Genomic DNA, 26,550 nt, shown 5'->3' with positions numbered 1-26,550 from the left:
GTGTGTGTGGGGGTGGGGGGCGGAGTGACCCCGGCGGACAATTTCCGCCTACTCGAGCTTCGAATTCTAACTGCCAAAGGTTCATTACGCGGGACCTCAAGTTAACACCTCACCCGAAAGACTAAATGCTTTTTCATGTCAGATCCCTCCCCCAGTCCTACAGCACTGACAAGGAAACATTCCTATAGGAACTTTCTCTTAGCTCATTCGGAGCAAAACAGTAGGACGTTGTATACATGTTACACTACTAGAATCTACAAGTTTGTTTATTGACTCAAGGTGTAAAAAACAACTCTATTCATTATTCTTTTGGTGTGGAATCTGTAATCCTTTTTTCCCACCTACAATTATTAGATTTAAAGGTCAGATAGGACCACGACCGTTTGAATTTATAACAAGAGAGAGAGAGAGAGAGAGAGAGTGGGGTAGAGAGAGAGAGAGAAAGAGAAACAGAGAGAGAGAGAGAGGGGCCCGGAAATGCTGATAGCTTTTGACAGCATTTTTAACACCTATCAACCAGAGTATAAGTGGTTTTGTATGGATATAAATTTCAGCACCTGTATATATATACATTTTTTGAATGAAACCGTAGTTTCCTTGTTGGTTGCATTTACCAGGAAACGTAAATATATAAATATTGAATCAAGTAAACACCCTAGCTAATTAATACAACTCATCAGATTTAACATAGGTTATCAATATCCTTGTTTGTACAGTGGGATGGAAGCTTCTAACTGGACCTCTGTGAGTAATGCCAATAAATTAGCAATTACAAATTGTAAATCTAGAAAATATTAGCCTTTGTATATATTTTTTTCGGGTTAACAGGCTGTTCATTTGAAATAAATATTTGTGAACTCAACAAATGAGAAGTGACATCGTGTGTTCCAGAAAGAGTAGTCAGACCCTGCCTCGGGAACAGCACTCATCGCTACTTATTGCCAACTGCAGCGACAATATGGCGCAGGGGCGTTACCGAGTCCAAAAGGAACTGGAGAGTTAACACCCCATTTGGGTTTAGAAACGTTTGTATGTCGCCAACTTGCAGATAGTTTTTAATGCATTTAACAATACTTGTCAGGGGTATTTTTGTGATATTCAGTACATGGGCCCGAATCCAATTAGCACTACTTCATACCTCTAGTTTGTCTGTTCTTTTTTACTGTTTCCCTTTTTAATGGCGATACACCCCCACCCACCCCAACTCAACCCATCGCCTATCCAACAGATTTCAAAAATGCATTACATTTCAATCATAGCTCCCTTCCTTTCTACTTTACGCTAAGATGCAACTGATTTTGTTGACTATGTTTCTTGTCCGGGACATATTCCAAATATCACATTTCTACGGGCGTGGACCCCAACGCACCCACCCCTCCCTACTTTTACTGGGAAATCCTAGCGTCGCCACTGTTTCTTTTTTTACGATCGCTCATTAACAAAACCATCATTCAATCATTTGCTTCGTCTCTTTCTCAAAACAATAGCGATCCGTTAGTGGGAAGAAAGAATTTGAACAAATCTCAGCAGTTCACAGAAAAATCAAGATCGTCTGCCAGTACAAGGTTATTTGCCAAGTTAGCCGCAATTAAATCAGGCGACGACACCGGGCACACTATATTTTACAAATCGCTACTCTTCGTATCAACGCGGCATCACGCTCTCATGCTCTATAGCTAAAAATAAACAGGAATACGAGAAAGAGGCGTGGGAACTTTAGTCTCACAATGTTAATGATGTTAAAGGAACGTCACACGCTCTCGGTGACGGCTACACGAGAATAACCGCCATCCAATATAATGTCAATTACTTCCGAATTTGAAGGATTTAGAAAGTACATGTCCTTGTTATCGAAGTTTTAACAGGGATGGCATAGTTTGTGTCACGACACAACCCGCTTTAAGACACATTGCTGTAATGTCGTAAAGTGCTTTAAAGTTGATAACGTGTTTTCACCTGAGCTAATCTTGTTCTAATATTGGATCTCAGCGACTATAATCGTTAGTGAATTTTCTATTTCTGTCGATTTTACATAACAGAGGTGTCAAGAGAAAACATGTCAACATTTTTTGTTCTGTTTTGTTCTTTTATTTATATATTTTAACAGTTTTCACAAAATCATTATGCAATAGCTGCAGAGAGAGAGAGAGAGAGAGAGAGAGAGAGATGGGTTTAACGTCCACTCGACACAAACTAGGTCATTTCGAGACTAACACATAGTTCAATCCTACCCCAACAACTCGCTTGCGCGTAGGGGTCTTTAGCAGTGGGAGGAAACCGGAGGGCCCGGAGAAAACCCACTAGGTTTTGTACAGGCGACAGCTGCTGATTGAGAAATATAATGACATGAAATGGTTACTTTGCATACACCGGATTGATGAAGGTTGGCACAGCCTTGCAGTATGCTATGAGGAAAATTTCCCCTACCCAAGCGGCACTACGACCTACTGTTCTTTCGATTTCCCCTACTCCAGCGGCACTACGATCTACTTTTGATTTTCAACTGTCAGGGGATCTTTAACGTTCAGGCAATGGTATACACAAGGACTATACGCTTGTCATATACTCCGTTTTGCATCACTAAAAAGGGGAAAATCGGCTGCAAAATTCCAAGTAACTGCCTCGACCAACCCCGGGATCTGGGAAAACGCTGCATGCCGTATGCAAATGAAATGCAATAGGATTTAACGTCCTTTTTTCTGGCACAATACTAGATTTGTACGATCTGGAAAATATCTTTCTCTAGGGTTAGGGTTAGGTTTAAGAATTTGGGTTAGGTTTACAAATTACATGTCAAACGTACAAATTGAAACTGTAAAAACGGTGGATTGTGGGTAAAACTATTCTGAAGGGTTAGGGTTAGAATTGTGGGTATAAACACGGAAAGATATTTTCCAGATCGTACAAAGATCTAGTATCGTGCACTTTTCTGCACCGATTGGGAATGACGTATTTCCGTCTTCATTATATCGGTTGGTGCAAGAAGGTGGGACGATAAACCCCATTTTATTTCTGAAGCTCTTGTTTTAAATTTGCATATTATTTTCACTAGCACATCTTGAAAATTCGAATTTTTATGGAAAGCTCTTGAGCCATATCGAAATTCAGAATTTTTAGATTGCATATAACAAGATATTTATATTTTGTGGGTTTGGTGCTTAAGTTCTTAGGGAGTCACGGTGGCTAAGTGAGTAAGACGCTGTCCGGGCAAGACTTCCCCCATAGCACACTGTGTGGTGTATGCCCGTCTTCATTAGCCCAGTAGGAGCAGAACAAAAGAACGTTAAACCCTATTTCATTTCATTTATTTTATTACAGACAAGTAAAAAAATAATGATTTGGGGAATTTTAAATAGTATTTACAAAGTTATGACGAATTGAAAGTTTCGTAACATTCGGCACCCTTCGTAGACGATATAAACACGCTAGCGCATCTATAAGTGTTGGGTAAAATTCTTTTCATCCGATTGAATCTAAGACGGAAGATAATCCTCTGATATAAATTTTAGTTGTTTTTGTTTTTAATTAAATGTTAAACAGGCATTGTCCAAGAGTTAAATCTGCCTATTGTATACCTTTCTTTATGCCTTAAACTTTATATAAAGTATTAATTAGACATTAATTAACTTACCTAGACCATAATCAACTCTCGATGCCATCATATAGTCTTGATTTTCAACAGATTTAACGGCGGTTCAACAGCGGTTCAACGATTAACCGTAAAATGGATAACCGAGACGTTGTTTATTATCGCAACAACAGTAACAATGACAATCGAGGCTACAGTGTTATTGAAATGAGGATTTCACGTCTGAGAGTGAAGTAATTTTACTGAAATTTTCAACATATTCAATTTACATTATCTATTATTTTAACTAATATAGCGAGAACTGTCAGCTCTTTATCTTCCAGAGTGAAGTAATTTTACTGCAATTTTCAACATATTCAATTTACATTATCTACTATTTTAACTATTATAGTGAGAACTGTCAACTTTTATCTAAATCTTACATAATGTATCGGGGGGGGGGGGGGGGTGAATGGTTAGCGTGTGCGCGATGTATCACAAAGTCTGTCATTGAGTCAACTGGCGTGGTTTCGGTTCCCCGGTTGTACGTGACAAGGAGTAGGGTCGCCTGTCCAACCTCGTGGGACTTCTCCGGGTCCACCGGTTTCCCCCCATTGCTAAAGACCCTACGCGCAAGCGAATCATTGAAATGAAATTGAATCTTATGTTAGTCCCGAAATGACCTGTTTTGTGTCGGGTGGATGTTACCCCCCTCTCTCTCTCTACATAATGTATCTTTAAATAATTAATTTGGGTAGATCTGTGTAAAATTAGATATTGTCCATAAAATGCAAGATCGGAATATAGCTCTTAAAACAGATAATCTTAAAATGTGCGAAATATGAATATTTTGTAGCCTTATTTATGGAGATACTCCATCATTAGCATCATTATCACTAAAATATTACATACAAACGTGTATGTCTAAAAGAAATGCGTGATGGGTATAGTGCTCTTACAAAAGACAATCTTTTAAAGTGGCAAATGTAAGTATTACTTTGGTAAACATAATATGCGTCACATAACTAATTATGGCTTTATTGTTAATGAAGAATTACTTTCAATCGGCGAATCGACGGTAGTATGAGTGGCCGGGTGTGTTTACGTGTTGCGGTCATTCCTGTTTAATTTGTCAAGAGGATTAAAAGCCTCCTAGGCGCGCGTAATGCCAGTCTGACATGCCTAATACATGGGTTTAATGACGGAGCGACAGACCGGTGGAATTACTCGCTTAACAATCTTCCCACGCCGAGCTCGTGTCAGTCTCGCGTTCAACGCAATCACCTAGCACCTGCTTAGCCGGGCCATGAATTATTAATTTTCAAATTTATAAACAAATCGCGAGAATATCAATAAAAACGGAATAAAAATCTGTTGTGTTTTTAATCAAATAAATGTTAGGTGTCTACACTGACATATTTCACAAAAACAAAGTTGGAAATTCGCTTACGTATTTGAAGATGTAGGTCTCCCAATGTCTATGTCGCCCCACGTGGTTCAACGGAAAATTTAGCAGACGATTATATCGTTATCCATAACACCAGGCGACTTTACCGAAAGGATCACGCATGCAGCCAATCAGAGGCGTGAGTGGCGAACGGTGTCTCAGGAGCGTGCACGAGAAACGGCCGCGCGCCTGTCAATCAACGGACGCTTGTCACAGCGACTGTGCATAGCGTGCACGCGGCTGAACTTTTATCTCACGTATTGCTCGACCGTGTGTTAGTTATAACAGAACGTCGGTCAGGAAAGGACCTATATCCGCTAGGATCCACTTCTTCTAAATTGTGCCTTCCGTATAAACCTAAGTCAACATGAAACGAAGCTACAGTGATGTGGAAAGCGATGGTGATGATGTATTTGATGACGATTCATTAAAAGCAGGGTAAGTAAAAATAACTTATTACACTTATCAACAAATATATAGTACCATTCGGTTCTCTCCGGCAAATTTAACGGGACTTTACGTTTTTCTTTGGACAAATCGAGCTGACGTGCGATGGTATGACTTTGCTTGTGGACGCGCACGTGCGTAACATTGTGCATGCTCGTGAACTACATGTGCATGCATTCGCCCACCGGACATGCGTTTGCTATATCAAGAACTTTCTTGAATATTATCTCACTTTAAGTTTATCCTTCCATTGGACACAGGTCTGGATTTCTTTAACTAAATATGGCATTTGTTGTGTCCCTGGAAATATTCGCAATGACGTAACTATAGTTGTGTGATATTGTGCAGGACTTGTGAATCACCCTGACCCAAAGAACAATGGGTTGCTCATCTTAATGATTATGATTTTATTCCGGCCAGGATTACATATTATGATTACAATGTGTAAGTTTTATATACATATATGGGCCATGATAATACGTCACTCATCTATGTTTTTACTTATCAACGTAACTGTTATAGCGTCTCTTTGTAAACTTTTAAATTTTTTATTAGTTTTTGTTCAATTTCTTTGATAGGCATTTAGTAATTGACAATGCTAATTAAGACAAGAATGTAACATTATGTATCTTTGTAGAATTTTTGTTCAACTTCTTTGATATGCAATTAAAAATTGAACATGCTGGTAAAGACTAAAGTATCATCGTCGAGACGTAGCATAATAAATTCAGTAAATGTGTTTCCATAAAATTGTATTAAAGTAGCAAATTTTTGTTTACCGTTAGCCAGTTTTGGACACTTGTTTACGAAAAGTAGAGTTTTAGCCATTTAGCTGAGTTAACTTTATATTTTAAAAAAAATCACTTTGGCTTAGTATTTAATATTTGTTACATCTTTGGTTTATAAATTTTTTTTCTAGAACTTAGGAAAATTCTAACATTTTATTTATGTGGCCTATATTGTCATAATTAGGTAGCCTAATAATACATTAAATCAGACAGGGTTTTTATATATTTTTTTTAAGAAAATATTTTTTTATAAATAATATTTTATTAACCATTGGGGGAACATGCTTAGCCTGTGTTAAATCCGGCACCCAAAGTAGGACATGTATATTACGAAATAGTTCACTGATATTATATTGCACAGTTTAAGTTCATAATCACTTTTTGGTTGTTTTTCATTTTACGATTCATTGTGGGCTATTAGAGAAGTAACATAGACCTCGTCTGTTCCTCGGTCTCTTTCTACAATGAATTATATTATTTATATAAAAACATGTATTTAACAAAACAGCGACCCATTATTTAACAAAATGTATAATTTTATAATCATATAAGCGACTTCTTGTTTTGTTGACACGACGAGGACGTTGCTAAAATGTTAAACGCGTTTTTAATTCGAACCACGCCTTACCCGCTCTAAAATTCCACTATCCGCGAAAATGAAACACGAAACATCTCCAAGTAAATAAAATAAATGTCGGGATATTAGGATTATTTTGTTAAAAAGTGTGTATTTATGATGGACATTGAAGCATTTTCCATCTTGATTTATACATTAAATAGGAATAAATATCGAGAACTTAGTAATTTTTTTAAATATGTGTATAGAATTTATATTGGACATTGAAGCATTTGACAGTTTGTTAATACATTAGCTAGAAAACAACAGTTAGACTACTTATTATGAACAGTTAAGAAACGGGAAATTCAGAGCCTCTGAAATTAGCAGAACAGAGGGACGCTAAAACCCATTTCATTTCGTTTAGAAGAACTTGGAGAGAATTGCATTTTTCAAAACAAATCGGGAATTACGAATATTTCTTAACCTACAAATACGTAAAAATTAAAAAAAAAGAAGTAGAAGAAGAAGCTATTGGGTTGGGCATCAGAAAAGTAAATTACTCTTGAACAATCTACTGACATTCCTGCGTTAAATTCAGTCATTTAGTTTCTTCAGATTTACCTTAAAGACAACTCTGTTTTAAAATGGCATTTTATGTGTTAAATCTGTATTTGTCATATGCTTTGAAATAACTCTTAGTCTTGGCGTTACGTTTATGAAAAATCTTCATTTTGTCACATACATAACAGCGCTAAAGTCATTAATAAAATTGTCAATATCATCATAAAATACGGCACAAAATACCACATATATATATATAACACAAAGTCCCTGTAAGAAAAAATTTAAAAGTTAAATCTAAAATCTATATGATCAACTGTTTGGTTTTCTATTGTAAGCAAACAAACACAACAACAAACTTCATCTTTTATACATGTATCAAGAAAGATATACCGCATAAAGGAAGTTAAGCTCCATTTCATTTCATAGAGGACAATCCGTAATAACATAATGATAGTAATAGCAATAATGGTGTACTTCGTTTTGTTAAGAAATAAAGGTAAATTAACAATTGTTATGTGTCAACGTGTCTGAATATTTTATTTGACGTTAACAAAGAAAAGTATTATAAGTTAATATATTTCTTTTCGCAGATCGCCCTCAGGACAGAGTTGTCAAGTAACAGATAGAAAGAAAAGACGAGGGGTAATTTTTTTTTGTTTTGTTTTTTTTTCAAATATAATTATTTTGTTTAAATATTATTTATTTCGAATTTATTGTATAATTCAAAGGAATTAAGAATAACATCTCTATATTAATGGTATAAAATGTTATATTTATTGTTTAATATATTATATCAGTGGTCACATTTTCCATTAGTTATTTTGTTGATTTGATGACGTCATGATTTGAATTTTGTGATGTAATGATTTGATCAATATTATGGTGTATATTATGATGACGTAACGAATTGATATATCATGAGTATTTATTTTGCTTTATAGATTATTGAAAAAAGACGACGAGACAGAATTAATTCCAGTTTAACCGAATTACGTCGATTAGTTCCCTCTGCTTTTGAAAAACAGGTAAATCTATATAATTTTTAAACTTTTTTTTTTAAAATCAATTATTTAAAGAACATTGTATTTTCCACCCACAAGTCAATTTTTATTTAATAATATTTAAAATTTTAAATATATAAATATCGACAATGTTGGTTATTTTTGTGTGTGTGTTTTTGAACAACATATTGCTAGCGCTTGCAACCAGATCTGGTGCCATCATGACATTGTAAATATAATTGATGACATTTCCGGTAATGTTAAAATGTAATCATTACAATTACTCTCGTTTTTAGCATTGTAATTAATTATCGATACTCATTGCGTTGAAAATAATTACCTATCCTGTAATTCATGGCATTGAAACCAATTAGTTACCATTTCCCACTATTTTATGGTATTACAAAGGCGACTCCCCTTTTTATACAGCCAATAATATTTGATTGACAATAATCAGATGTTTAATCTGTATGAATTGTAATGATTAAATGTCACATCAACGCAAAGAATAAAGTGAAGAGCGCTGGTGATAAAAACTGCATGGCTTTTAAAAATGAATTTAAAATATACGTCAACACATTTTAGTTTCTAATCAAACGTAGGCCGTAGCGCCGCTGTCCAGGCAAAATGTTCCACAAACCACACGGCATGGGGTATACCCGTCTTCATTATCCCGGTTGGTGAATAACAGTAGGACGTTAAACCCCAGTATTTTCGCAATGTCTTAAATTTTGTGGTATGACACAAGGAGCTGCCCTTTCTCATATCTTATCCATATGATTACTAAATATACTTTAATAAGTTCAACATTTACACACACGGCTGTATGGATGTGGTTAATGAATACATTGGGGAGATTTTATAGAATATAGTAGACAAGTTATCTAATAAACACGTGTTTTATTCGGCGATAATTGTAAGGCATCCACTTCTTCGTCTTCAGGATATCAGTAAATCCTTTCAATGGTATTTAGTAATAGAACTGGGAATACACGGGTCACAATTTTATGGAATAATTATGTTTTCAGTGATAATTGTAAGGCTTCGCTATCTTCGTCTTTAGGATATCAGTAAATTAATTCTGGAAATTCTGACATAATGTTTGTGTCCGGTAGGTGACGCTATAGAAAGATAAACATTTGGTATTATTAAAGAACATGAACTTTAAACGGCGGTTATTGGCGATAATGGTTAACGCGTGGCATGGTTTCGATCCCCCTTGGTACGTGACAAGGAGTAGGTTCGCCTGTCCAGCCTCGTGGTTTTTCTCCGGGTCCTCCGCCCCCCCCCCCCAACGCGCAAGCGAAGTAATGAAATAAAATTTAACCATATGTTATTCCCGAAATAACCTTATTTAAACAGAACATTTGTTCAAGATGTCCAACATTGTGCAATTTGCGAACTCATATTAGTGCATACTAAACTTAAGCTGTCTGTCTAAAGTAAACTCCGTTTGAGAACAGACACTAAGCTAGTTGACCGACATTTTACGTCTTTAACCGACGATTTTAGTCGAAAATACTAAGTATACTTCTAGCCTTTGTTTAGTATTTATTCTGCTTCCATTTGATAAAATCTTTGTGTGTACGACAGAAGTGAAACGGGGTAGAACCGCATTACTAATTTTGGATATGGCGGCCATGTAGGTAAGAGATCTATTCTCGGAGTATTAAGTAGATGGATCCCTGTGTGTAGAATGATTTAAGTGGTTATTAAGACTACACTATTTCAAAATAGAACAATTACTCAATAAATAAATAGTAGTTAAATTTCAGCGGTTACAATTTCATTTGATTAGGAATTTCCATAGAATAATAGAAAGTATTAAGTTGCATATGTAACGCGAGTAATTAACGAGTAACCTAAACTAGATCAAATACACCAGATAGAAATAAACATAAGATTTAGTAGGCGATATATTAACAGCTCCGTTTAGTTAAAGCGCCAATACGTTAACGTCATTAATTAGTTTTTAATCATATTCGTTATGAAATTTTCATATTAATTTTAAAGAAAACGTTGAACGTTAAACTACATTTATTTTAATTCGTTTATATATTCAAGCACTATGTATAAGCCCAGGCCCGAGTTCACAAAGCATTTTGGGACTTAATTCAAGAATTTACTCAACGTTCAATCACCGTTTATGAGAAATATATTTGATCCAGAAACACAAAACTTTCTTGAGAAATATATATTTTAAATAAATTAATATAGTATGTGTGGAAGTGTTTTCATTATTATAAATTAATAAGAATAGTGCTACTTTAATATAATAATTAGTGGCATTAATCAGATATTAGGAAACCCGACAGCTTTGTATAAAAGTAAACCGTGAAGAAAAAAAGGAAATGAACTAAAGGAAATAACTTATTAAGATTACTTTGTGTTCGTGCCGCAGGTCATATTATAAAATATTGGTGGTAGGAGAAATATGTTATTACATGTTAATACAAGAGGTATATATAAGAGCTATTAGAGGACAATACTTATACTTATAGCTACGCGTATACTTACACGGAGTATTCTATATTGTACTATTCACCGATGGTCGCCTGTCAAGCCACGTGGGTTTTCTCCAAGTCCCCCGGTTTCCTCACCCTTGTAAAAGACACCTACGCACAAGCGAATTGTTGAAATATGTATATTGTACTATTTACTTATAATACTAGAATACATGCTATATTGTACTTAGTATTTTTGCTTGAAAACGAATTTTTAAATCTGGTTGAAACGTTACAGTATCATAAACAAAGTGATTATATTATATCCTCCATACGAAGTATTCTGGTATTGTAAACCAATTGATAAATGCCTCTCAATTGAACCATATGTTAGTCCCGAAATGACCTAGTTTGTGTCTATCTAGAGGACATTACCCCCCACCACCACCACCTTAGATGCACGTATACGTGCACGGGTTAATATATTATATATACATATTGTATTATTCACGTGTAATCCTAGATAATAATATGTAGGGGAGCCGCGGTGGGTCACAATGAGGTATATTATATGTGTTTGAAATGACGTTAACCATTTCTTGCTGCAATATTTTTTTAAAGGTGTGGATTTTGTGCAGATCTTTTAAAAGCTTTTTTTGCCTTTTATTTTAAATGATTGAGTCTACCTTGGTGTGAAATGGAACTTGAGTATATTTACTTTAATTGCTTTTCAAATGAAAGTAAAATGTCAGTTTAGCTTCCCTTAAGTCTATTAAATTTCTCGGATAGAGTTCCCGGAGTCGCATGTCGCTGTAAACGAACATAGTTTCTTATATAGACCATTCGCAACTTTTCGCTATCCGAACATTTGCTCACCGTTTTCTTTTATTGACATGCGCGCTAATCGTATGTATTTGCTTCCGTATCAGCCAATCGCTGTGTTGATTCAAAGCCATTTTCTCTGTTTGAAAAATTTATTTGATTAAAACCTACGGTGGAGTTACATGTATTATTAACTTAGAACCGCAAGAAGGTAAAGTTCGAGCGGAGTGAGAAATTTTCACAGTTTATACTGGTTGTATTTGTATTTGCTTATATTGGTGTTAAATGTGATACCTTGTAAACAACATTACGACATCTACACTTAGTTTATTTATCTACTTTATTGGTCCTCGATAATCTCTCTATCAAATGTAAACATTTTTATATGTAATTCGTTATTTTAAAGAATTTGTTTCGTCTTGATATAAATACATTGTGTCGTGTTTCTATAGAATAAATGCAAACCGCCCGAATTTGTAAAGTCGTTATAAATACACCAGGTAGATAATGATATTTTCAATTGGAATTTCAGAGTCAATCCTTAGAATAAATTCAAACCGCCTGAAATTCACAATTTTATTTCCATAGTTCCGGGTGTGGATATTTTCAAATGTAAACCGCCCGAACTTGATCAATATAAAGGAATGTGTTTTTGTCAAACATGACTCTTATTCTCTTCTGTTGATTTCTGCTATTGACTGACGTAGACTAATAGCTCATGTTGAAACATTCACTTGTTTTTATTTTCCCTTCGACTTGTTAAAGTGACTCGATAGTCTATATACATGTATGTTATCTCACAGGTCGAGAAGTTCATACAACACGCCGTCATCTGTGTCATTCCGTGTTCAAATCCCTTTCATCCCCATGTAATCGATTATATACGGCTAATCGTTACGTTATTTCGGATTTAGCTAGGTTCAGAATGAAACACCGTAAATGTAGGGATAGAAGAGGAACCAACTCAACTCTCTGCTAACCGGTCGGAAAAACTATTATAACATTTGGTATGTTCATGCGTGTTGGATCGGAAAATCTGTCATGGTTACGGTTGCTTGCTTGTACGTGACAAGGAGTAGGGTCGCCAGTTCAACCTACTGAGTTTTCTCCGGGTCCTCCTGTTTCTTCCCACTGTTAAAGACCCTGCGCGCAAGCGAATTATTGAAATAAAATTGAACCTATGCTAGTCCTGAAATGACCTAGTTTGTGTTGAGTGGGCGTTAAACCCTTGGTCCTTCTTAAGAACGTATATAATAATAATAATAATAATCGTTTTCTATAGCGCTGAACATTCAGAATATTAATTTATATAGGGTGGAAAATAGAATGTTCTTTATAAATTACATCATTTTGTATATAACCAATTATAATTAAAATTCTACTGCTACATTTAATAGTATTTCATGGATATCATGAATTTACAACGAATTATTTGTTACTATTTTACTGTTTCGCAGGGGTCTGCCAAATTGTACTTCAGCATTTAATAAAACTTTATTACTATGAAACATTTCCAAACAATTATTTATTATTCTTCTTTTGTTTCGCAGGGGTCAGCCAAATTAGAAAAGGCAGAGATACTACAGATGGCGGTGGATCATTTGAAAATGCTGCATCAAAAAGGTATGGGAAAAATAAATGATAGACTAACACTTAGCTTTGAACGAAAGGTGTTTAACCACTCGGTTCACTTTGTTGACTTTGGAATTGAATCAAACAGGTTGTTGTGGACTCAGAGAGTTAGCAACCATCTCCGATATTTACACCCTTATCAGCCTAACGCAACCTGTCGTCTGCTGTGGCTAGTCTTAGTTATCCAGGTTGAACGTCCACTTCCATTCTTTAACGACATTAACACGGGGTCTGGATAACACGGGGCTATAATTTCGGCCTGCGAAAACCGCGACAGAACCCCGTTCCCACTTGTCCGTCCTATGTAGATATCACGTGAAGTATATTAGGCAGGATTAACGTGAATTATCGATGCAATCATCGACCGGTGTGAGAACAAAATTTGGACCATTATTTTGCCAAATTATTTTTTTGATCGTGAAGTCATGAGAACGGTTGAAAATCGAAAGCCGTTTGTTTGTCAAGTTAAAGATGAGTAAACGTTCCAATGCGTCAATCTTTCTGTCTGGATAATAAAATATTATTAGCCTAAGGATTTGGTTCACCAGTCTATTATTGTATATAATGTTATTGTTTGAGTTTGAAGTCGAATTGATTTCTTTGATTCTGTTGTTCTTGTTTGGGTTTCGAAAGTAAAATTGTTATTTTTGATGCTGAGCTTTTTGAATAGTAATAATGGAACGAGTCTGGCGTACTGCGGAACCATGTAAGAATCTTCAATTGTGTAGCTTTAAGATTAGACCAAAAACCATTTTGTTAGCAAACCACAATTTTATTGAGACAATAGTTTGCAAGGCCCTCTCTCTATATTTGGCTCCGGTAACCTCATACTTAATGTATTTAATCATTTTGTTGTTTTTGTTATTTTCAGGCATTAATTCATACAACTTTGATCCCCACGCACTGGCTACAGATTACAGAAGTGTTGGATACAGAGAATGCGCTGCCGAAGTAGCCCGATACCTGGTTGCCGTCGAGGGACTGGATATACAAGACCCTCTCCGTATGCGATTATTGAGTCATCTACAGTGTTATTCGGCACAGCGAGAAGCAGCCAAAGCGGCAATGCCAAATTCAAGCTGGCCGCCCATGTCTTATGGAGGATATAATTCACAGTATAGTGGTTCGGCAATCCCGCCAATGGGTGGTGTTTTACAATCCCAGCATACATCTCAACAAGAACACGTTATGACGTCACAACCCCAAACCGGAGTGCCTTCAACAGCTTCGTTCGTAGATACCAGACTTAACCAATCCGATTCCTCGTTACATTCACACATGCGTCTCCAGTCTTCCGGATCTCACGTGTCTTCAATGAACGGAAGTGCGTCACAAGTTTCACAGATCTCGCCACCCCTTCTGTCTTCCTTCCCACAACTACATTCCCAGTTTCCCGTCTCTCTCACAGCTAACTCTGTCATGGCCCAGAACATGCCACCTATTTATAATCCTTCCACCACAACAGCCGGAAACCATAACGGAGTGAAACCATACAGACCGTGGGGTGCGGAATTCGCCTACTAATAACTCTGTTATTAAAAGTACATTTTAAGTCTTTCTGCTGATAAACACAATGGTTTCCGATTGCCGTCGTCAGGCATAATGCCTTAGTTACATTCGTGTCTTAAAGAACTTAAACGGTTGTAAATAAGATTTATATTTATTTATCACGTGACTTCAGCCTCGGCTCCATTGTGTGGCCGAAGCTACGCAATATACCTACTGTATTATAGAGAGGAATGGACTCAAAATGACGTCATCGTTATTGTATGTGTATAATATCCACGCCTATTTGACAATGTGTTTAGTGCTGATTTCCGATGATGAATTTATGCCAAGATCGGAATAACATCTCATAGACTTCTATTATCAATCTTGAACCAAGAACTATTTAAAGATTGTGAGATGGCCATTTGTCGACCCGTGGCCAGTTTAACGACGAATTCGTTGTATTTGTATAATAGACCACCAGAACGGTATATTAGCCTTGTCACAAACTAAGCCTTAACTATTCTGATAGCCTGTATTAATGTCTTCTATCATTTCAACAACAACGATAGTAATAATAATAATAATTTTTTTTAAAACTCTACAACTTTACAAAATATTTAAGCTGTTGATTGTTATCTGCATTATTCGGACAATATCTAAGTTTTCCCACATTAATCCTACGTCACAACCCGCCATACGGGCAACTACGGACAGTTTTCACACTCACGGGTAGTCCGATTTGGTGAAAATGTTGCATGTGCAGGACCAAAAGTCTCTACGGCCAGTCTGCGATCTTCTACGGTGCCGAACCCACCCAATTGACGCGTAAGTCTCACGCACGGTGCGGTTTGCCCAAATTTCCCGCGTAGACTGCCCGTAGTAGCACGTACGGCGTGTTGTGAGCTTGGCTTTAGGATCATGGTTGTAGATTTCAAGGGAATTCCCCATTCCCCCCAAGTCCTTTATACGACGACCAGCAGCGTTAATAAAATGTTAATAAACAAGTAGTTACTTACCTTGTGCCTTTTTAAAAGTATATTCCCTTAAGATAAACGCTTCCATTTCACTTCTATAGTTTTATAACACTTTGTAATTATATAAAAAAAAATTACAACGAAAATATTTTCTTACACCTTTTAAATGTATGCTTATATTTTAGAAATTTTCTATATACTTCAAATGGATGCTTGTGTTATACATAATTGTTGTTATAACAAAACCCAATTAAATCTATGCAATATTTTATGAATTTATTTATTTATTTATTAATTAATTTATTTATGCGTTTTATTTATTTTACTGTCAAGTGCTTCATTTACATGATTTGTTTCATTTTCTGTTCAGTTTGTTTTTGTGCAATATTAACATTTTGTTAGATTCGTTAATTAAGCTAAAATAAATAAAGGCTATGATTTATATTTCCTAAATAATGTTCTTACCATTTTCTCTGTTTAAAACACCGAATGTAGAGGCAATGTATCCCTTTTATTTAACATTTCGGCTATTTAAAATTGGGAACACAATTTAAAATGTATTAAATAAATCAATTATCTTTCTCTTTAAATTGATTGTTTGATTTTTGTGTTTAAAACACCTGGAATAGATGCGTTGCGTCTTCAAAATTTAACATTTCGCCTCTTATAAAAGGGTAACACACCTTAAAATTTAGAAAATATATTCATATGACACGTACGGATATCGTCGTTTTTAACTTGATTGTTGTATACGCTTCCTTATGTTCTTGAACACCGGAAGTAGACACATTGCATCTTCTACATAGATCATTTTAGCCATTTAAAAAATGGGTAACATCCTTCTAAATTTTATAAAGTTCTCTGAAAAGTACAATTGCCTTTCATTTTTAATTCTTGCCTGTATACTCTTCCTAAATAAGCTTCTTGAAAACCAGAAATAGACCACTGCAGTCTATATTTCACGGCTACTGGTTAGGAAAAATGGCGGATACACCATGGTTAGATATGAATTTAATCGACAAAATGGTGGATACACCTTGCTTAGACATGAATTTAATCGACGAAGCTTACTTCTTCATTCCTAATATCAATCAACGACATTTGGTTTTAAACCAGTAAAATTAAGTTTTGATTTGTTTTTGTTGAAATTGTATTTTATTTAAGTATAAGTGTGTTTTGTGTTCGATCTATTTATTTTTGTCGTCAATTTTTATTGAAAATCTGTTTAAAACATTGAAAAAATGTATAAAAAATAAAAATCACATATTGTTAAAATAAAGATCAGCTTTTTGTTGTATATTTCATCTTGAAGGGGGGGGGGGTCACGTGGCTAAGTGGGTAAGAGCCTGTTCGAGTCCTGCATTGGCCGAGAAAGTTCGATATAAGAGTAGGCAATAGTGCCACTGCCCGGGCAAAATTTCCCTCATAGCACACTGTATGGTGTATGCCCGCCTTCATTAGCCCAGTATAGAAGAAGAACAGTAGGACATTAAACCCCATTTCATTTCATTTTGAGGGGATGGGGTGGAGTGGTGGTTTAACGCTGGTACGTGACAAGGAGTCGAGTCCCCTGTCCAACCTCGTGGGTTCTCCGAGTCTTCTTGTTTTCTCCCACTGGTAAAGAAATCTACGCGCAAGCAAATTGTTAAAAAAAATAAAATAAACTGTATGGTACTCCAGAAATGACCTAGTTTGTGTCGAATGGACGTTAAACCCCATTTTCCTCTCCCTCGCTCATCTTGTTGTTCATCGTTATTCCTATTGGTAGCATTTAAGGTCACCTCACAGTTGTAAATTGAAGTGAAATGAAATGGGGTTTAACTGTTCCGCTCCGACTGGACTAATGAAGTACGCCGTGAGAGAAATTTTGTGCAGGCAGCGGCACTATGGTCTACTCTTAATGTCTCTTATATGTAATTCCAACTGCCAGTGATCTTTTACGTTTATGCCAATGTGTACACGTGACCTCGGTCCACCGTCCTAAACCATTTTCTCGAACACGTGACCTCGAGGATAGCGAGCCAGCGTCTTACCCACTTAGCCACCGTGGCTCCCGTAAATTGAAGTAAGAGTAGGCTAAAGCGCGGATGTCTAGGCACATCATAGAACACTTTATCGTGCTTCTAGAAATAGACGGAGATTATTTTGGCCCCATGTAATGCGAAGAAGAGTAGGCTGAAATGCCGCTGCCTGAGCAAAATCGACCTAGCCGCGGATGCCCGTCTTCATTATCCCGGTTGGTACAGAATAGTAGAACGTTAAACCTCAAATTATTTATTTACAAATCAGTTTAATTTAATGATCGCTTAGCCAGCAGTATATACATGGATGAGAATTGGAGATGGGCACTGTCCAGAGACAAGTAGGATGTTCAACAGCATTGCATTTCATTTCTCATTACAAATGTCATCAATAAAATTAACCCTACTCGATTTAACAAAATTGAATCCCGAAGTCGTTACATTGTACGAAATTGTCTTTCGATCCAATGAAATGAAATTTACTCTTTCCAGAATATCCTGGCATTCGAATGTTCATATTGGTCGAATTAACTATTTTATATTTATTAGAATACGTTGTAAAAGTGAATTAGATTCATTATGATATGTAGTATAAAATGAGGCATTAGAATATGTAGGAGAAAGTAAGAGTTATATTACATCCATTAGAATATGTAGGATAAATTGAGAGTTATATTATATTTATTAGAATATGTAGGATAAATTGAGAGTTATATTACATTAGAATATGTAGGATAAATTGAGAGATATATTACATTCATTAGAATATGTAGGATAAATTGAGAGTTATACTACATCCATTAGAATATGTAAGATAAAATGAGAGTTATATAACATTACAATATGTAGGATAAATTGAGGGATATATTACATCTATTAGAATATGTAGGATAAATTGAAAGATATTACATTCATTAGAATATGTAGGTTAAATTGAGAGTTATATTACATCCATTAGAATATGTAGGATAAACTGAGAGTTATATTACATTAGAATATGTAGGATAAATTGAGAGATATATTACATCTATTAGAATATGTAGGATATATTGAGAGTTATATTGCATCCATTAGAATATGTAGGATAAATTGAGAGTTATATTACATCCAGAATATGTAGGATAAATTGAGAGTTATATTACACCCAATAGAATATGTAGGATAAATTGAGAGTTATATTACATCCAGAATATGTAGGATAAATTGAGAGTTATTTTACACCTATTAGAATATATAGGATAAATATGTAGGATGAATTGAGAATTATTTTAGAATATGTAGGATAAATTGAGAGATATATTATATACATTAGAAAATATAGGATAAATTGAAAGATATATTACATACATTAGAATATGTAGGATAAACTGAGAGATATATTACATCCATTTGAATATGTAGGTTAAACTGAGAGTTATATAACATTCCAATATGTAGGATAAACTGAAAGTTATATTACATATGTAGGATAAATTGAGTTATATTGCATCCATTAGAATATGTAGGATAGATAAATTGAGATTTATATTACATCCAGAATATGTAGGATAAATTGAGAGTTATATTACATCCATTAGAAAATGTAGGATAAATTGAGAGATATATAACATTCATTAGAATATGTAAGATAAAAAGTAATTGTGTTCCATATTATAATAATTGACAACTTAAAATAAATTAAATTAAATTAAATTAAATTAAATTAAATTAAATTAAATTAAATTAAATTAAATTAAATTAAATTAAATTAAATTAATTTAAAATAAATTAAATTAAATTAAATTAAATTAAATTAAATTAAAAAAATAAAGAAAAAATCGATAAGCTTCGGTTTTATATTCTAAAATATATTATTTCGGCATCCAAAACAAAATGTATATGATAAACAAACCATGCTGATTCTATCTTGTATCAGATAAACGTCAAGAGCAAATACATTCGGGCAAGCAGTCTTTCAAAATCTCTCACGCGAAACGAGTCTGGTTAATCGTGTCACAATTTCTTGTGTGTTAAATACCCAAAAATGTCTGGATACTCGAATAAGGTGGTTGTTCAAAGACGGGTAAGGCACACAGATGTGTAGTAAGTGTCACGCGCTGAAATGAACGATTATAATGGAATATTATCCAGATGGTTTAGTATATTATCGACTGACACTTGTTTAATGGCTGACTTATAACTAATATATCAACCAATAGCTACTTTAATTACTCACTTGCCTCTAACCCTAAAGGATGGCAGGCGCGTGACACTTCGCGTCATCATAATTAATATTCAGAAATAACAGTATCGCACCTAACGGGTTCTCTATTCTTCATTATCCTATATATATTTTTACAATTTTGGACAATTTTAAATTATTCATGGCTTTTCCTACATTGTTAAAAATTTTTCAAATTGATTATTTAATGTTTAAATTAATAGTACTGCACCAAACGCATTCTTCCTTGCGCTATTTTTAAAAAAAAAATGATTATAAATATCGTTGTGTGTCAAAGTCACTGATCGATAATGGATTTTTCGGACAATATCCAAATTTTTTATGGCTTTTATTATAATGCTAAAATTTACTCAAAATGATTGTTTAATATTTAATTAACAGTACCGTACCTAACGGGTTCTTATGGTAGGCCGGTCGGGGAGGTTCGGGATTTCCGGAGACCATAATGGCTGCTTTATATAAATGAGGATTTTAGGGAATACTAACCCTACCCTTTACCCTTTTAAGATTAGTAAAAGGTAAACCGAATCCAACTGTGAATTAGCTATTATTTTATGAGGAGTTAGATGGCCTAATGGTTAACGCGTGCGCATTGCGTCATAAGGTCTGCATTGAGATAAGTGGCGTGATTTCGATTCCTTGCTTGTACGTGACAAGGAGTAGAGTCACCTGTCCAACCTCGTGGGTTTTTCTGCCCCCCCCCCCCCGCACAAACAAATTATTGAAATAAAACTGAACCATATGTTAGTCCCGAAATGACATAGTTTGTGTCGAGTGGACGTTAAACCCCATTTTCTCTCTCTCTGTCACTGCAAATCTTTATACAAAATAACACAATGGATTCAAATGAGGGTCTAAATTAATCTATTTTTTAGATTGAACACAGAGAAATAATTTGTTGGATATAGCATAGATAAAGGGGACATAAATTTTCTAAAATGTGTAAATTCATTTATTTAGTTACAAAAAAGCAAAAGATTAAAATATTATAATCTAATTTTAGATGTTATAAACTACATGTAGTTGTATATACATTAATATATGCTGATTTCTTTGTCCAAGAAATTTACAGTCTTGAGAAGAATACAATACACTTCACGCGCATAGTGTCAAGCCTCTATATCACCGTTAACCCAATATCTCCGGATTACCTTCCATTTATACCGTTATACTGCTTTCACCGTTGTTTGTCTCCTTTATTCATTAGACATCTACTAAATAAACCCATTGACAATTACCCCGCACTTCTTTATTATTCCCTGCTTCACGTGCCGACACGTGCCAGTTCTCTATCACCTGCCCATGTCCTTGTCTGCTCGGGATCACTGCCATACTCGTCGCGCGCTATGACACGATGCGTCGCGTGCCATCAGAAAAGATGGTATTGTCAATCACAGACGGCCTTGAATGAATTTAAAATGGAGAAAGGGAGTATAATGAAGGACTGATTTGTTTATAGTCTGTTGTTAATAGAATCTGAACCTTTTATCTTTTCATACACACGGTCTTTAAATTCTGTGACCGAGATAAGTCATATGATGGGTTTCATGTTTAAAGGCCCAATACCACTCTTGTTGTAACTGAATAATATGTCCCAATCTTTATTCTGGTCAACAAATTGTACTATTTTAGAATATTTCAATTAATTGATGATACAAATTTCATCTTAACACACATTATTTAAAAATTTTGAAAAATTCAACATAATGGTTTGAAACGTCTAACGTAAACCTTTTCAAATGAAACTTCGATTTAAAAATATTTTCGAACCCTCTGGACAAGTAAAATAGGATGTGATGGATAATTTACACAACAGGACACTTAAACATCTAGTACTTAGATAGAGATATTATTTATTTTCTGGAGCTTTCAAGCCAGCAAGAGTGTTATTGTCCCTTTAAAAGCTTGTGTGAAAACACAACGACCGTTTGTAGTGAATAATACAATCACTGAATTGTTATAAATTTTCTGATTTTTTAAAAATTTCTTTGCAAACATTAATGTATTTGAAATCTATTTTATTTACCTAATTATTTCTCCTGAACGATATGTGTTACGTTAAATGAAATGAAATGGGGTTTAACGCCCTACTGTTCTGTCCCAATTGGGCTAATGAAGACGGGCATACGCTATACAGTGTGCAATGAGGGAAATTTTGCCCGGAGAGCGGCCTACTCTTATATAGAATTCCAACTGCCAAGGGATCTTTTACGTGCAGATCAATGTGTACACGGGACCTCGGTTTTTCGTTTTCGTCCCACCCGAGCGACTAGAGAGCTGTCCTTGGCAGACAGTCCGTCCTACACCACTGACAAGGGGAAACACACTGGACAATCCCGATGAACCTTCTCGGCCAATGCAGGGTGCGAACCCGCGAAATTGGCACCAGTACAAGAAACCTTTCTTGTGGAGATATAAGACGACTTACTAGTCCTAACTCGACCATACCAATATTTATTATGACATGTTACAATTTAGACAAAGCACTGAAATCTGACCAAAGTTTTTACAACCCATCCATTCATGGGTTATAAATCATTATAATATATTTTGTGAAATTCACCGAGTCAAGATGGTTGCACGATTTCATAATGCTAGCAGTTTTCATTTTTAAATACCTCCATTAATATTTATCCAAATGCAGCCATTTTCGGTTATGGTTAATAGGACTGCCTATTGTATCATGCTCACTGAAAAAAAAATGATTTGTTGAGACATGCATGGACTCTTATAACACGCAATAATTTTCATTTTCTCGGTGTCCCTCCGGTTCCCTCCCACTGCTAAAGACCGCTACGCGCACGCGAATTATTGAAATAAAATTGAACAATATGTTAGTCCCGAAATGACCTAGTTTGTGTCGAGTAGACGTTAACACCCCCCTCTCTCTCTCTCTCTCACTCTCCCTCTCTCTCTCTCTACTTAAAATAACATTAATGTAGATCTATACAATGTTTGGTATTGTTTGTGAAAAAAAATAGGACATAGGCAGTATTGGCTTAAACTTGACGATATGCATTTAATTAAATATAGTTTTATTTTTTTAAAACGTACGCCAAATGTAATTGATTTTAATCTTGAAAAAAAAATTAAATCCTATGTTTATAAAGGACAGCCTGACTTGTTCAGTTTATAAGAATAATGCAAATTGTGGCTTAAATATCATTAAAGATACATTATACAAGAGCTAAATCTGTCTATTGCAGGTCTTTCTTTAGGCTTGAAATGTTATCTAAATTATTAATTAGACATTAATTAACCTATCCAGACCATAAACAACTCCAGGTGGCATCGCTAGTCTGCGATCTTTAGTGGATTATGAGCCGATTTACTGCATAACTTTCCTTCACGATTTAACGATTAAATGGATAATCGAGACTATGCTGTTTAGTGACTTGAGTAATGATGGTTAAAGATACAGTTAAAGCGGAAATTGCAAATTTTTAAGTTATATTTTTAAAATTTATTAAATTAAAGCCTGAATATAGATGGTATCCATAAACAGTCCTACCTTGTTAAAGAATAATCCTATTAATCCTATAATTCACTATTGCCAGCTGAGAAATTGGCAAAAATATCATTTTCCTCTTCATTTTCAAACGTTTGAATATCGCTACTCCATGGTGGAGAATAGAAACAAGGGAGGTAATTGGGGTAATTGTGTTATTATTTCCTGTGTAAATGAATCTTGAGTGTGAGAATGACACCTATGATCGTATAATTGTGAGTTGACAACCTATTGAGCAAAAGACATAGAAAGTATTACGTTTTGACTTTCTTAGAAAATTTGCAATTTCCGCTTTAAGAGTTTAATAAAGAGTTGGTCATTCTTGCTATAATAATTCAAAAATAGATGATATAAAAAAGAAAATATTGAAAATTTCATTCAAACTACTTCATTCTCAGCCAAGTTATCATTCTTTGTAGTTTTGACAAGATGTGTGCACAGTGGTAACCAGGGCTTTCCCATTTTTAAATTAAATTTTTAAATGGCGAACCATTTTAATCTAGTTAAAATCTCGAGTATCCGATGCCATCTAGAGTCGATTATGGTCTTGTTTTGTTAATAAATGTTTAATTAATAGTTTATATAACATTTCAGGCCTAAAGAAAGACCTGCAATAGGCAGATTTAGCTCTTGCATAATGTATGTTTAGGGCTAGCCGGAAAATTCAACCGCTTAGTTCTCGGTTCATAGTGGATCAATTTGAATGAAATTTTCAGCAAATTGCTTTTACATTATCTAGTTTTTAACTATTATAGTGATAACTGCCAACTCGTTATCGAATCTCCCATAATGTATCTTTAATGTAGATTTATATTTGGTATCGTTTGAACAAAAAATAATTAAATATAACATAGGCAGTATTGGCTTTGAAACTTGCGGAAAATTTAATTGATTTTAATCGTGTAAAAAAATAAATCCTATGTTTATCAAGGCCCCTTTAATCTACCAACACCAAATCTGTTGATCATACAAGAGCACGTGACTGTCACGTGGTCCTAATATTGATTTTATGCCAGATTTGGGTACAAAGCGACCAGGTGATCAAGTGTCACAGCAAGAGATCAGTGATATATAGAAACAAACCACAGCTATTGTCTGGATAACGGAGTATGTATTTTGACACTAGCGTGGCACTAGGCGTCGTAAGCCATAACGGTATCGGTGGGTGGGTGTGTGTGGGGGGGGGGGGGATTGGTAGAGATCATAACTTCAAAAGTAAAGTACATGTATTAGATTCCATAAAAAAAATTTTTTAAAAAATACAAAACAAAAAACGTAAAGTACAGGTATTAGGTTCCAAATAAAAAAAACAAACAAAAAAATAACAAAAAAAACCAAAACAAACGACTATGTTATTCAAAATATCATATTTTTATCGCCCGCTTCTTCGTGTTAAATAAATTTAAAAAAAACCAACCGATTATCATTGCACGGTTTGTGCATCCTATATGTTAGTTGAACTGGCGTGCGTGGTCCCATGTGTCTTTTACTTATCAGCAGTATATTATGATTACTTTTTTTACTTAAACATACATTATGCAATTGCAGGTCTTTCTTTAGGCCAGAAATGTTATCTAAATTATTAATTAGAAATTTATTAACTTATTCAGACCATAATTAACTCTCGATGTCACCGCTAGCCTGCGATATTTATTGGATTAAATCCGATTTTCTGCTCAACGCTCATTGATGATTAAATCAAAAACTGGATACCGACTTTAGTAATGATGACCGAGGCTAAGCCCAAAATTCAATCGCTAAATTCTCGGTTCAGAGTGGATCAATTTGACTGAAATTTTAGTCGAATCCCCTTTAGATTAACTAGTTTTTAACAATCATAGTGAGAACTACCAGCTCTTTATCTCATCACCCATAATGTATCTTTAAGAAATCAAATGAAATGGGGTTTAACATCCTACTTTCTACACCAATTGGGTTAATGAATTAGATCTGTACATCTTCATCTGGAGCCACCACGGTGGCTAGGTAAGTAAGTAAGACGCTGACTCACTAGTCTGAAGGTCGGGTGTTCGATCCCTGTATTGGCCGAGTAAGTTCGTCAAGATTTTCCGGTGTGGGTACCCCTTGTCAGTGATGCAGGATAGACGGCCTGGAAGGAACAACGTATAGTCTTTCGGATGGGACGAAAAACCGAGGTATCGTGTACACATTTGCGTGCATGTAAAAGATCCCTTGGCAGTTGGAATTCAATATAAGAGTAGGCCATATACATAGCGCCGCTGTCAGAGCACAATTAATTCCCCCTATGTCACACTGTATGGCGTATGCCTGTCTTCTTTAGCTCAGTGTAGAACAGTTGATGTGGTTGATTACACTGGATTATCAATGGAAAACATATTTTCTCCATATCTTGGGGGGTTGGGTGGCCGAATGGCTAGCACGTGCGTGCTGTATCAACTGGCGTGGTTTCGAATCCCCGGTTGTACGTGACAAGGAGTAGGGTCGCCTCTCCAATCTCATGGGTTTTCTCCGGGTTCTCCGGTTTCCTCCCACTGCTAAAGACCCCTACGCGCAAGCGAATTATTGAAATAAAGTTAAAAATCATATGTTAGTCCCGAAATGACCTAGTTTGTGTCGAGTGGACGTTAAACCCCATTTCTCTCTCTCTCTCCATATCTTATATGCATAGATGACTAGTACCTAACAGGGTCATTGTTAAGATTTTGTGAAGCTACGAAATCAAATCATTTCCTTTGATTATTTCTTCATCAATCATAATAAAAAAGAAGAAAGTCTCGTACAACGAAATATTTGAAATGACAGCCCAAAAAATACCCAATCGAGAGTCCGAGTACCTGCCTTTTCCCGAAGTTTCTTAATCCACTTCTGATACTGTCATGGTAATCGTCACGGTGAATTCCCCAATAATTATTTTCGCAATCCGCTTCACTCGGCAATATTCTTATTTCAATTTTTTGGGGTCGGCTTTCTAGTGTCTAGTCAATGCCAGTACCCCGCTCGCAGTGGAATAGAATTCTCCGTTTGCTGACGCCTCTCGGCTCTCTTGTTCAAAGTATAATGACATTTTTTTTTAAATATATT

General features: G+C 35.2%; 1 protein-coding gene across 1 annotated transcript; it reads left to right on the top strand.

The window, feature by feature from the left end:
• Nucleotides 1–5,255: 5,255 nt before the first annotated feature.
• On the top strand, nt 5,256–16,991 carry LOC126824916 (hairy/enhancer-of-split related with YRPW motif protein 1). Its single transcript, XM_050554363.2, has 5 exons — nt 5,256–5,453; nt 7,964–8,015; nt 8,315–8,398; nt 13,191–13,263; nt 14,144–16,991. The coding sequence occupies exons 1-5, from the start codon at nt 5,383–5,385 to the stop codon at nt 14,794–14,796; spliced, it is 933 nt and encodes a 310-aa protein (XP_050410320.1). The 5' UTR covers nt 5,256–5,382; the 3' UTR covers nt 14,797–16,991.
• The last annotated feature ends 9,559 nt before the right edge of the window (nt 16,992–26,550 follow it).

The sequence above is a fragment of the Patella vulgata genome, chromosome 1 (assembly GCF_932274485.2).
Source record: "Patella vulgata chromosome 1, xgPatVulg1.2, whole genome shotgun sequence".
Classification (NCBI taxonomy): Eukaryota; Metazoa; Mollusca; class Gastropoda; family Patellidae; genus Patella; species Patella vulgata.
The sequence above is the reverse complement of the archived record's forward strand: the minus strand, read 5'-3'. Positions and strand labels throughout refer to the sequence as shown.

Coding starts and splice junctions, on each gene's coding strand:
- LOC126824916 (XM_050554363.2), top strand. CDS start 5,383: ATGAAACGAAGCTACAGTGATGTGGAAAGCGATGGTGATGATGTATTT. Junction 5,454..7,963: donor GACGATTCATTAAAAGCAGG/GTAAGTAAAAAT, acceptor TTCTTTTCGCAG/ATCGCCCTCAGGACAGAGTT. Junction 8,016..8,314: donor ATAGAAAGAAAAGACGAGGG/GTAATTTTTTTT, acceptor TTTGCTTTATAG/ATTATTGAAAAAAGACGACG.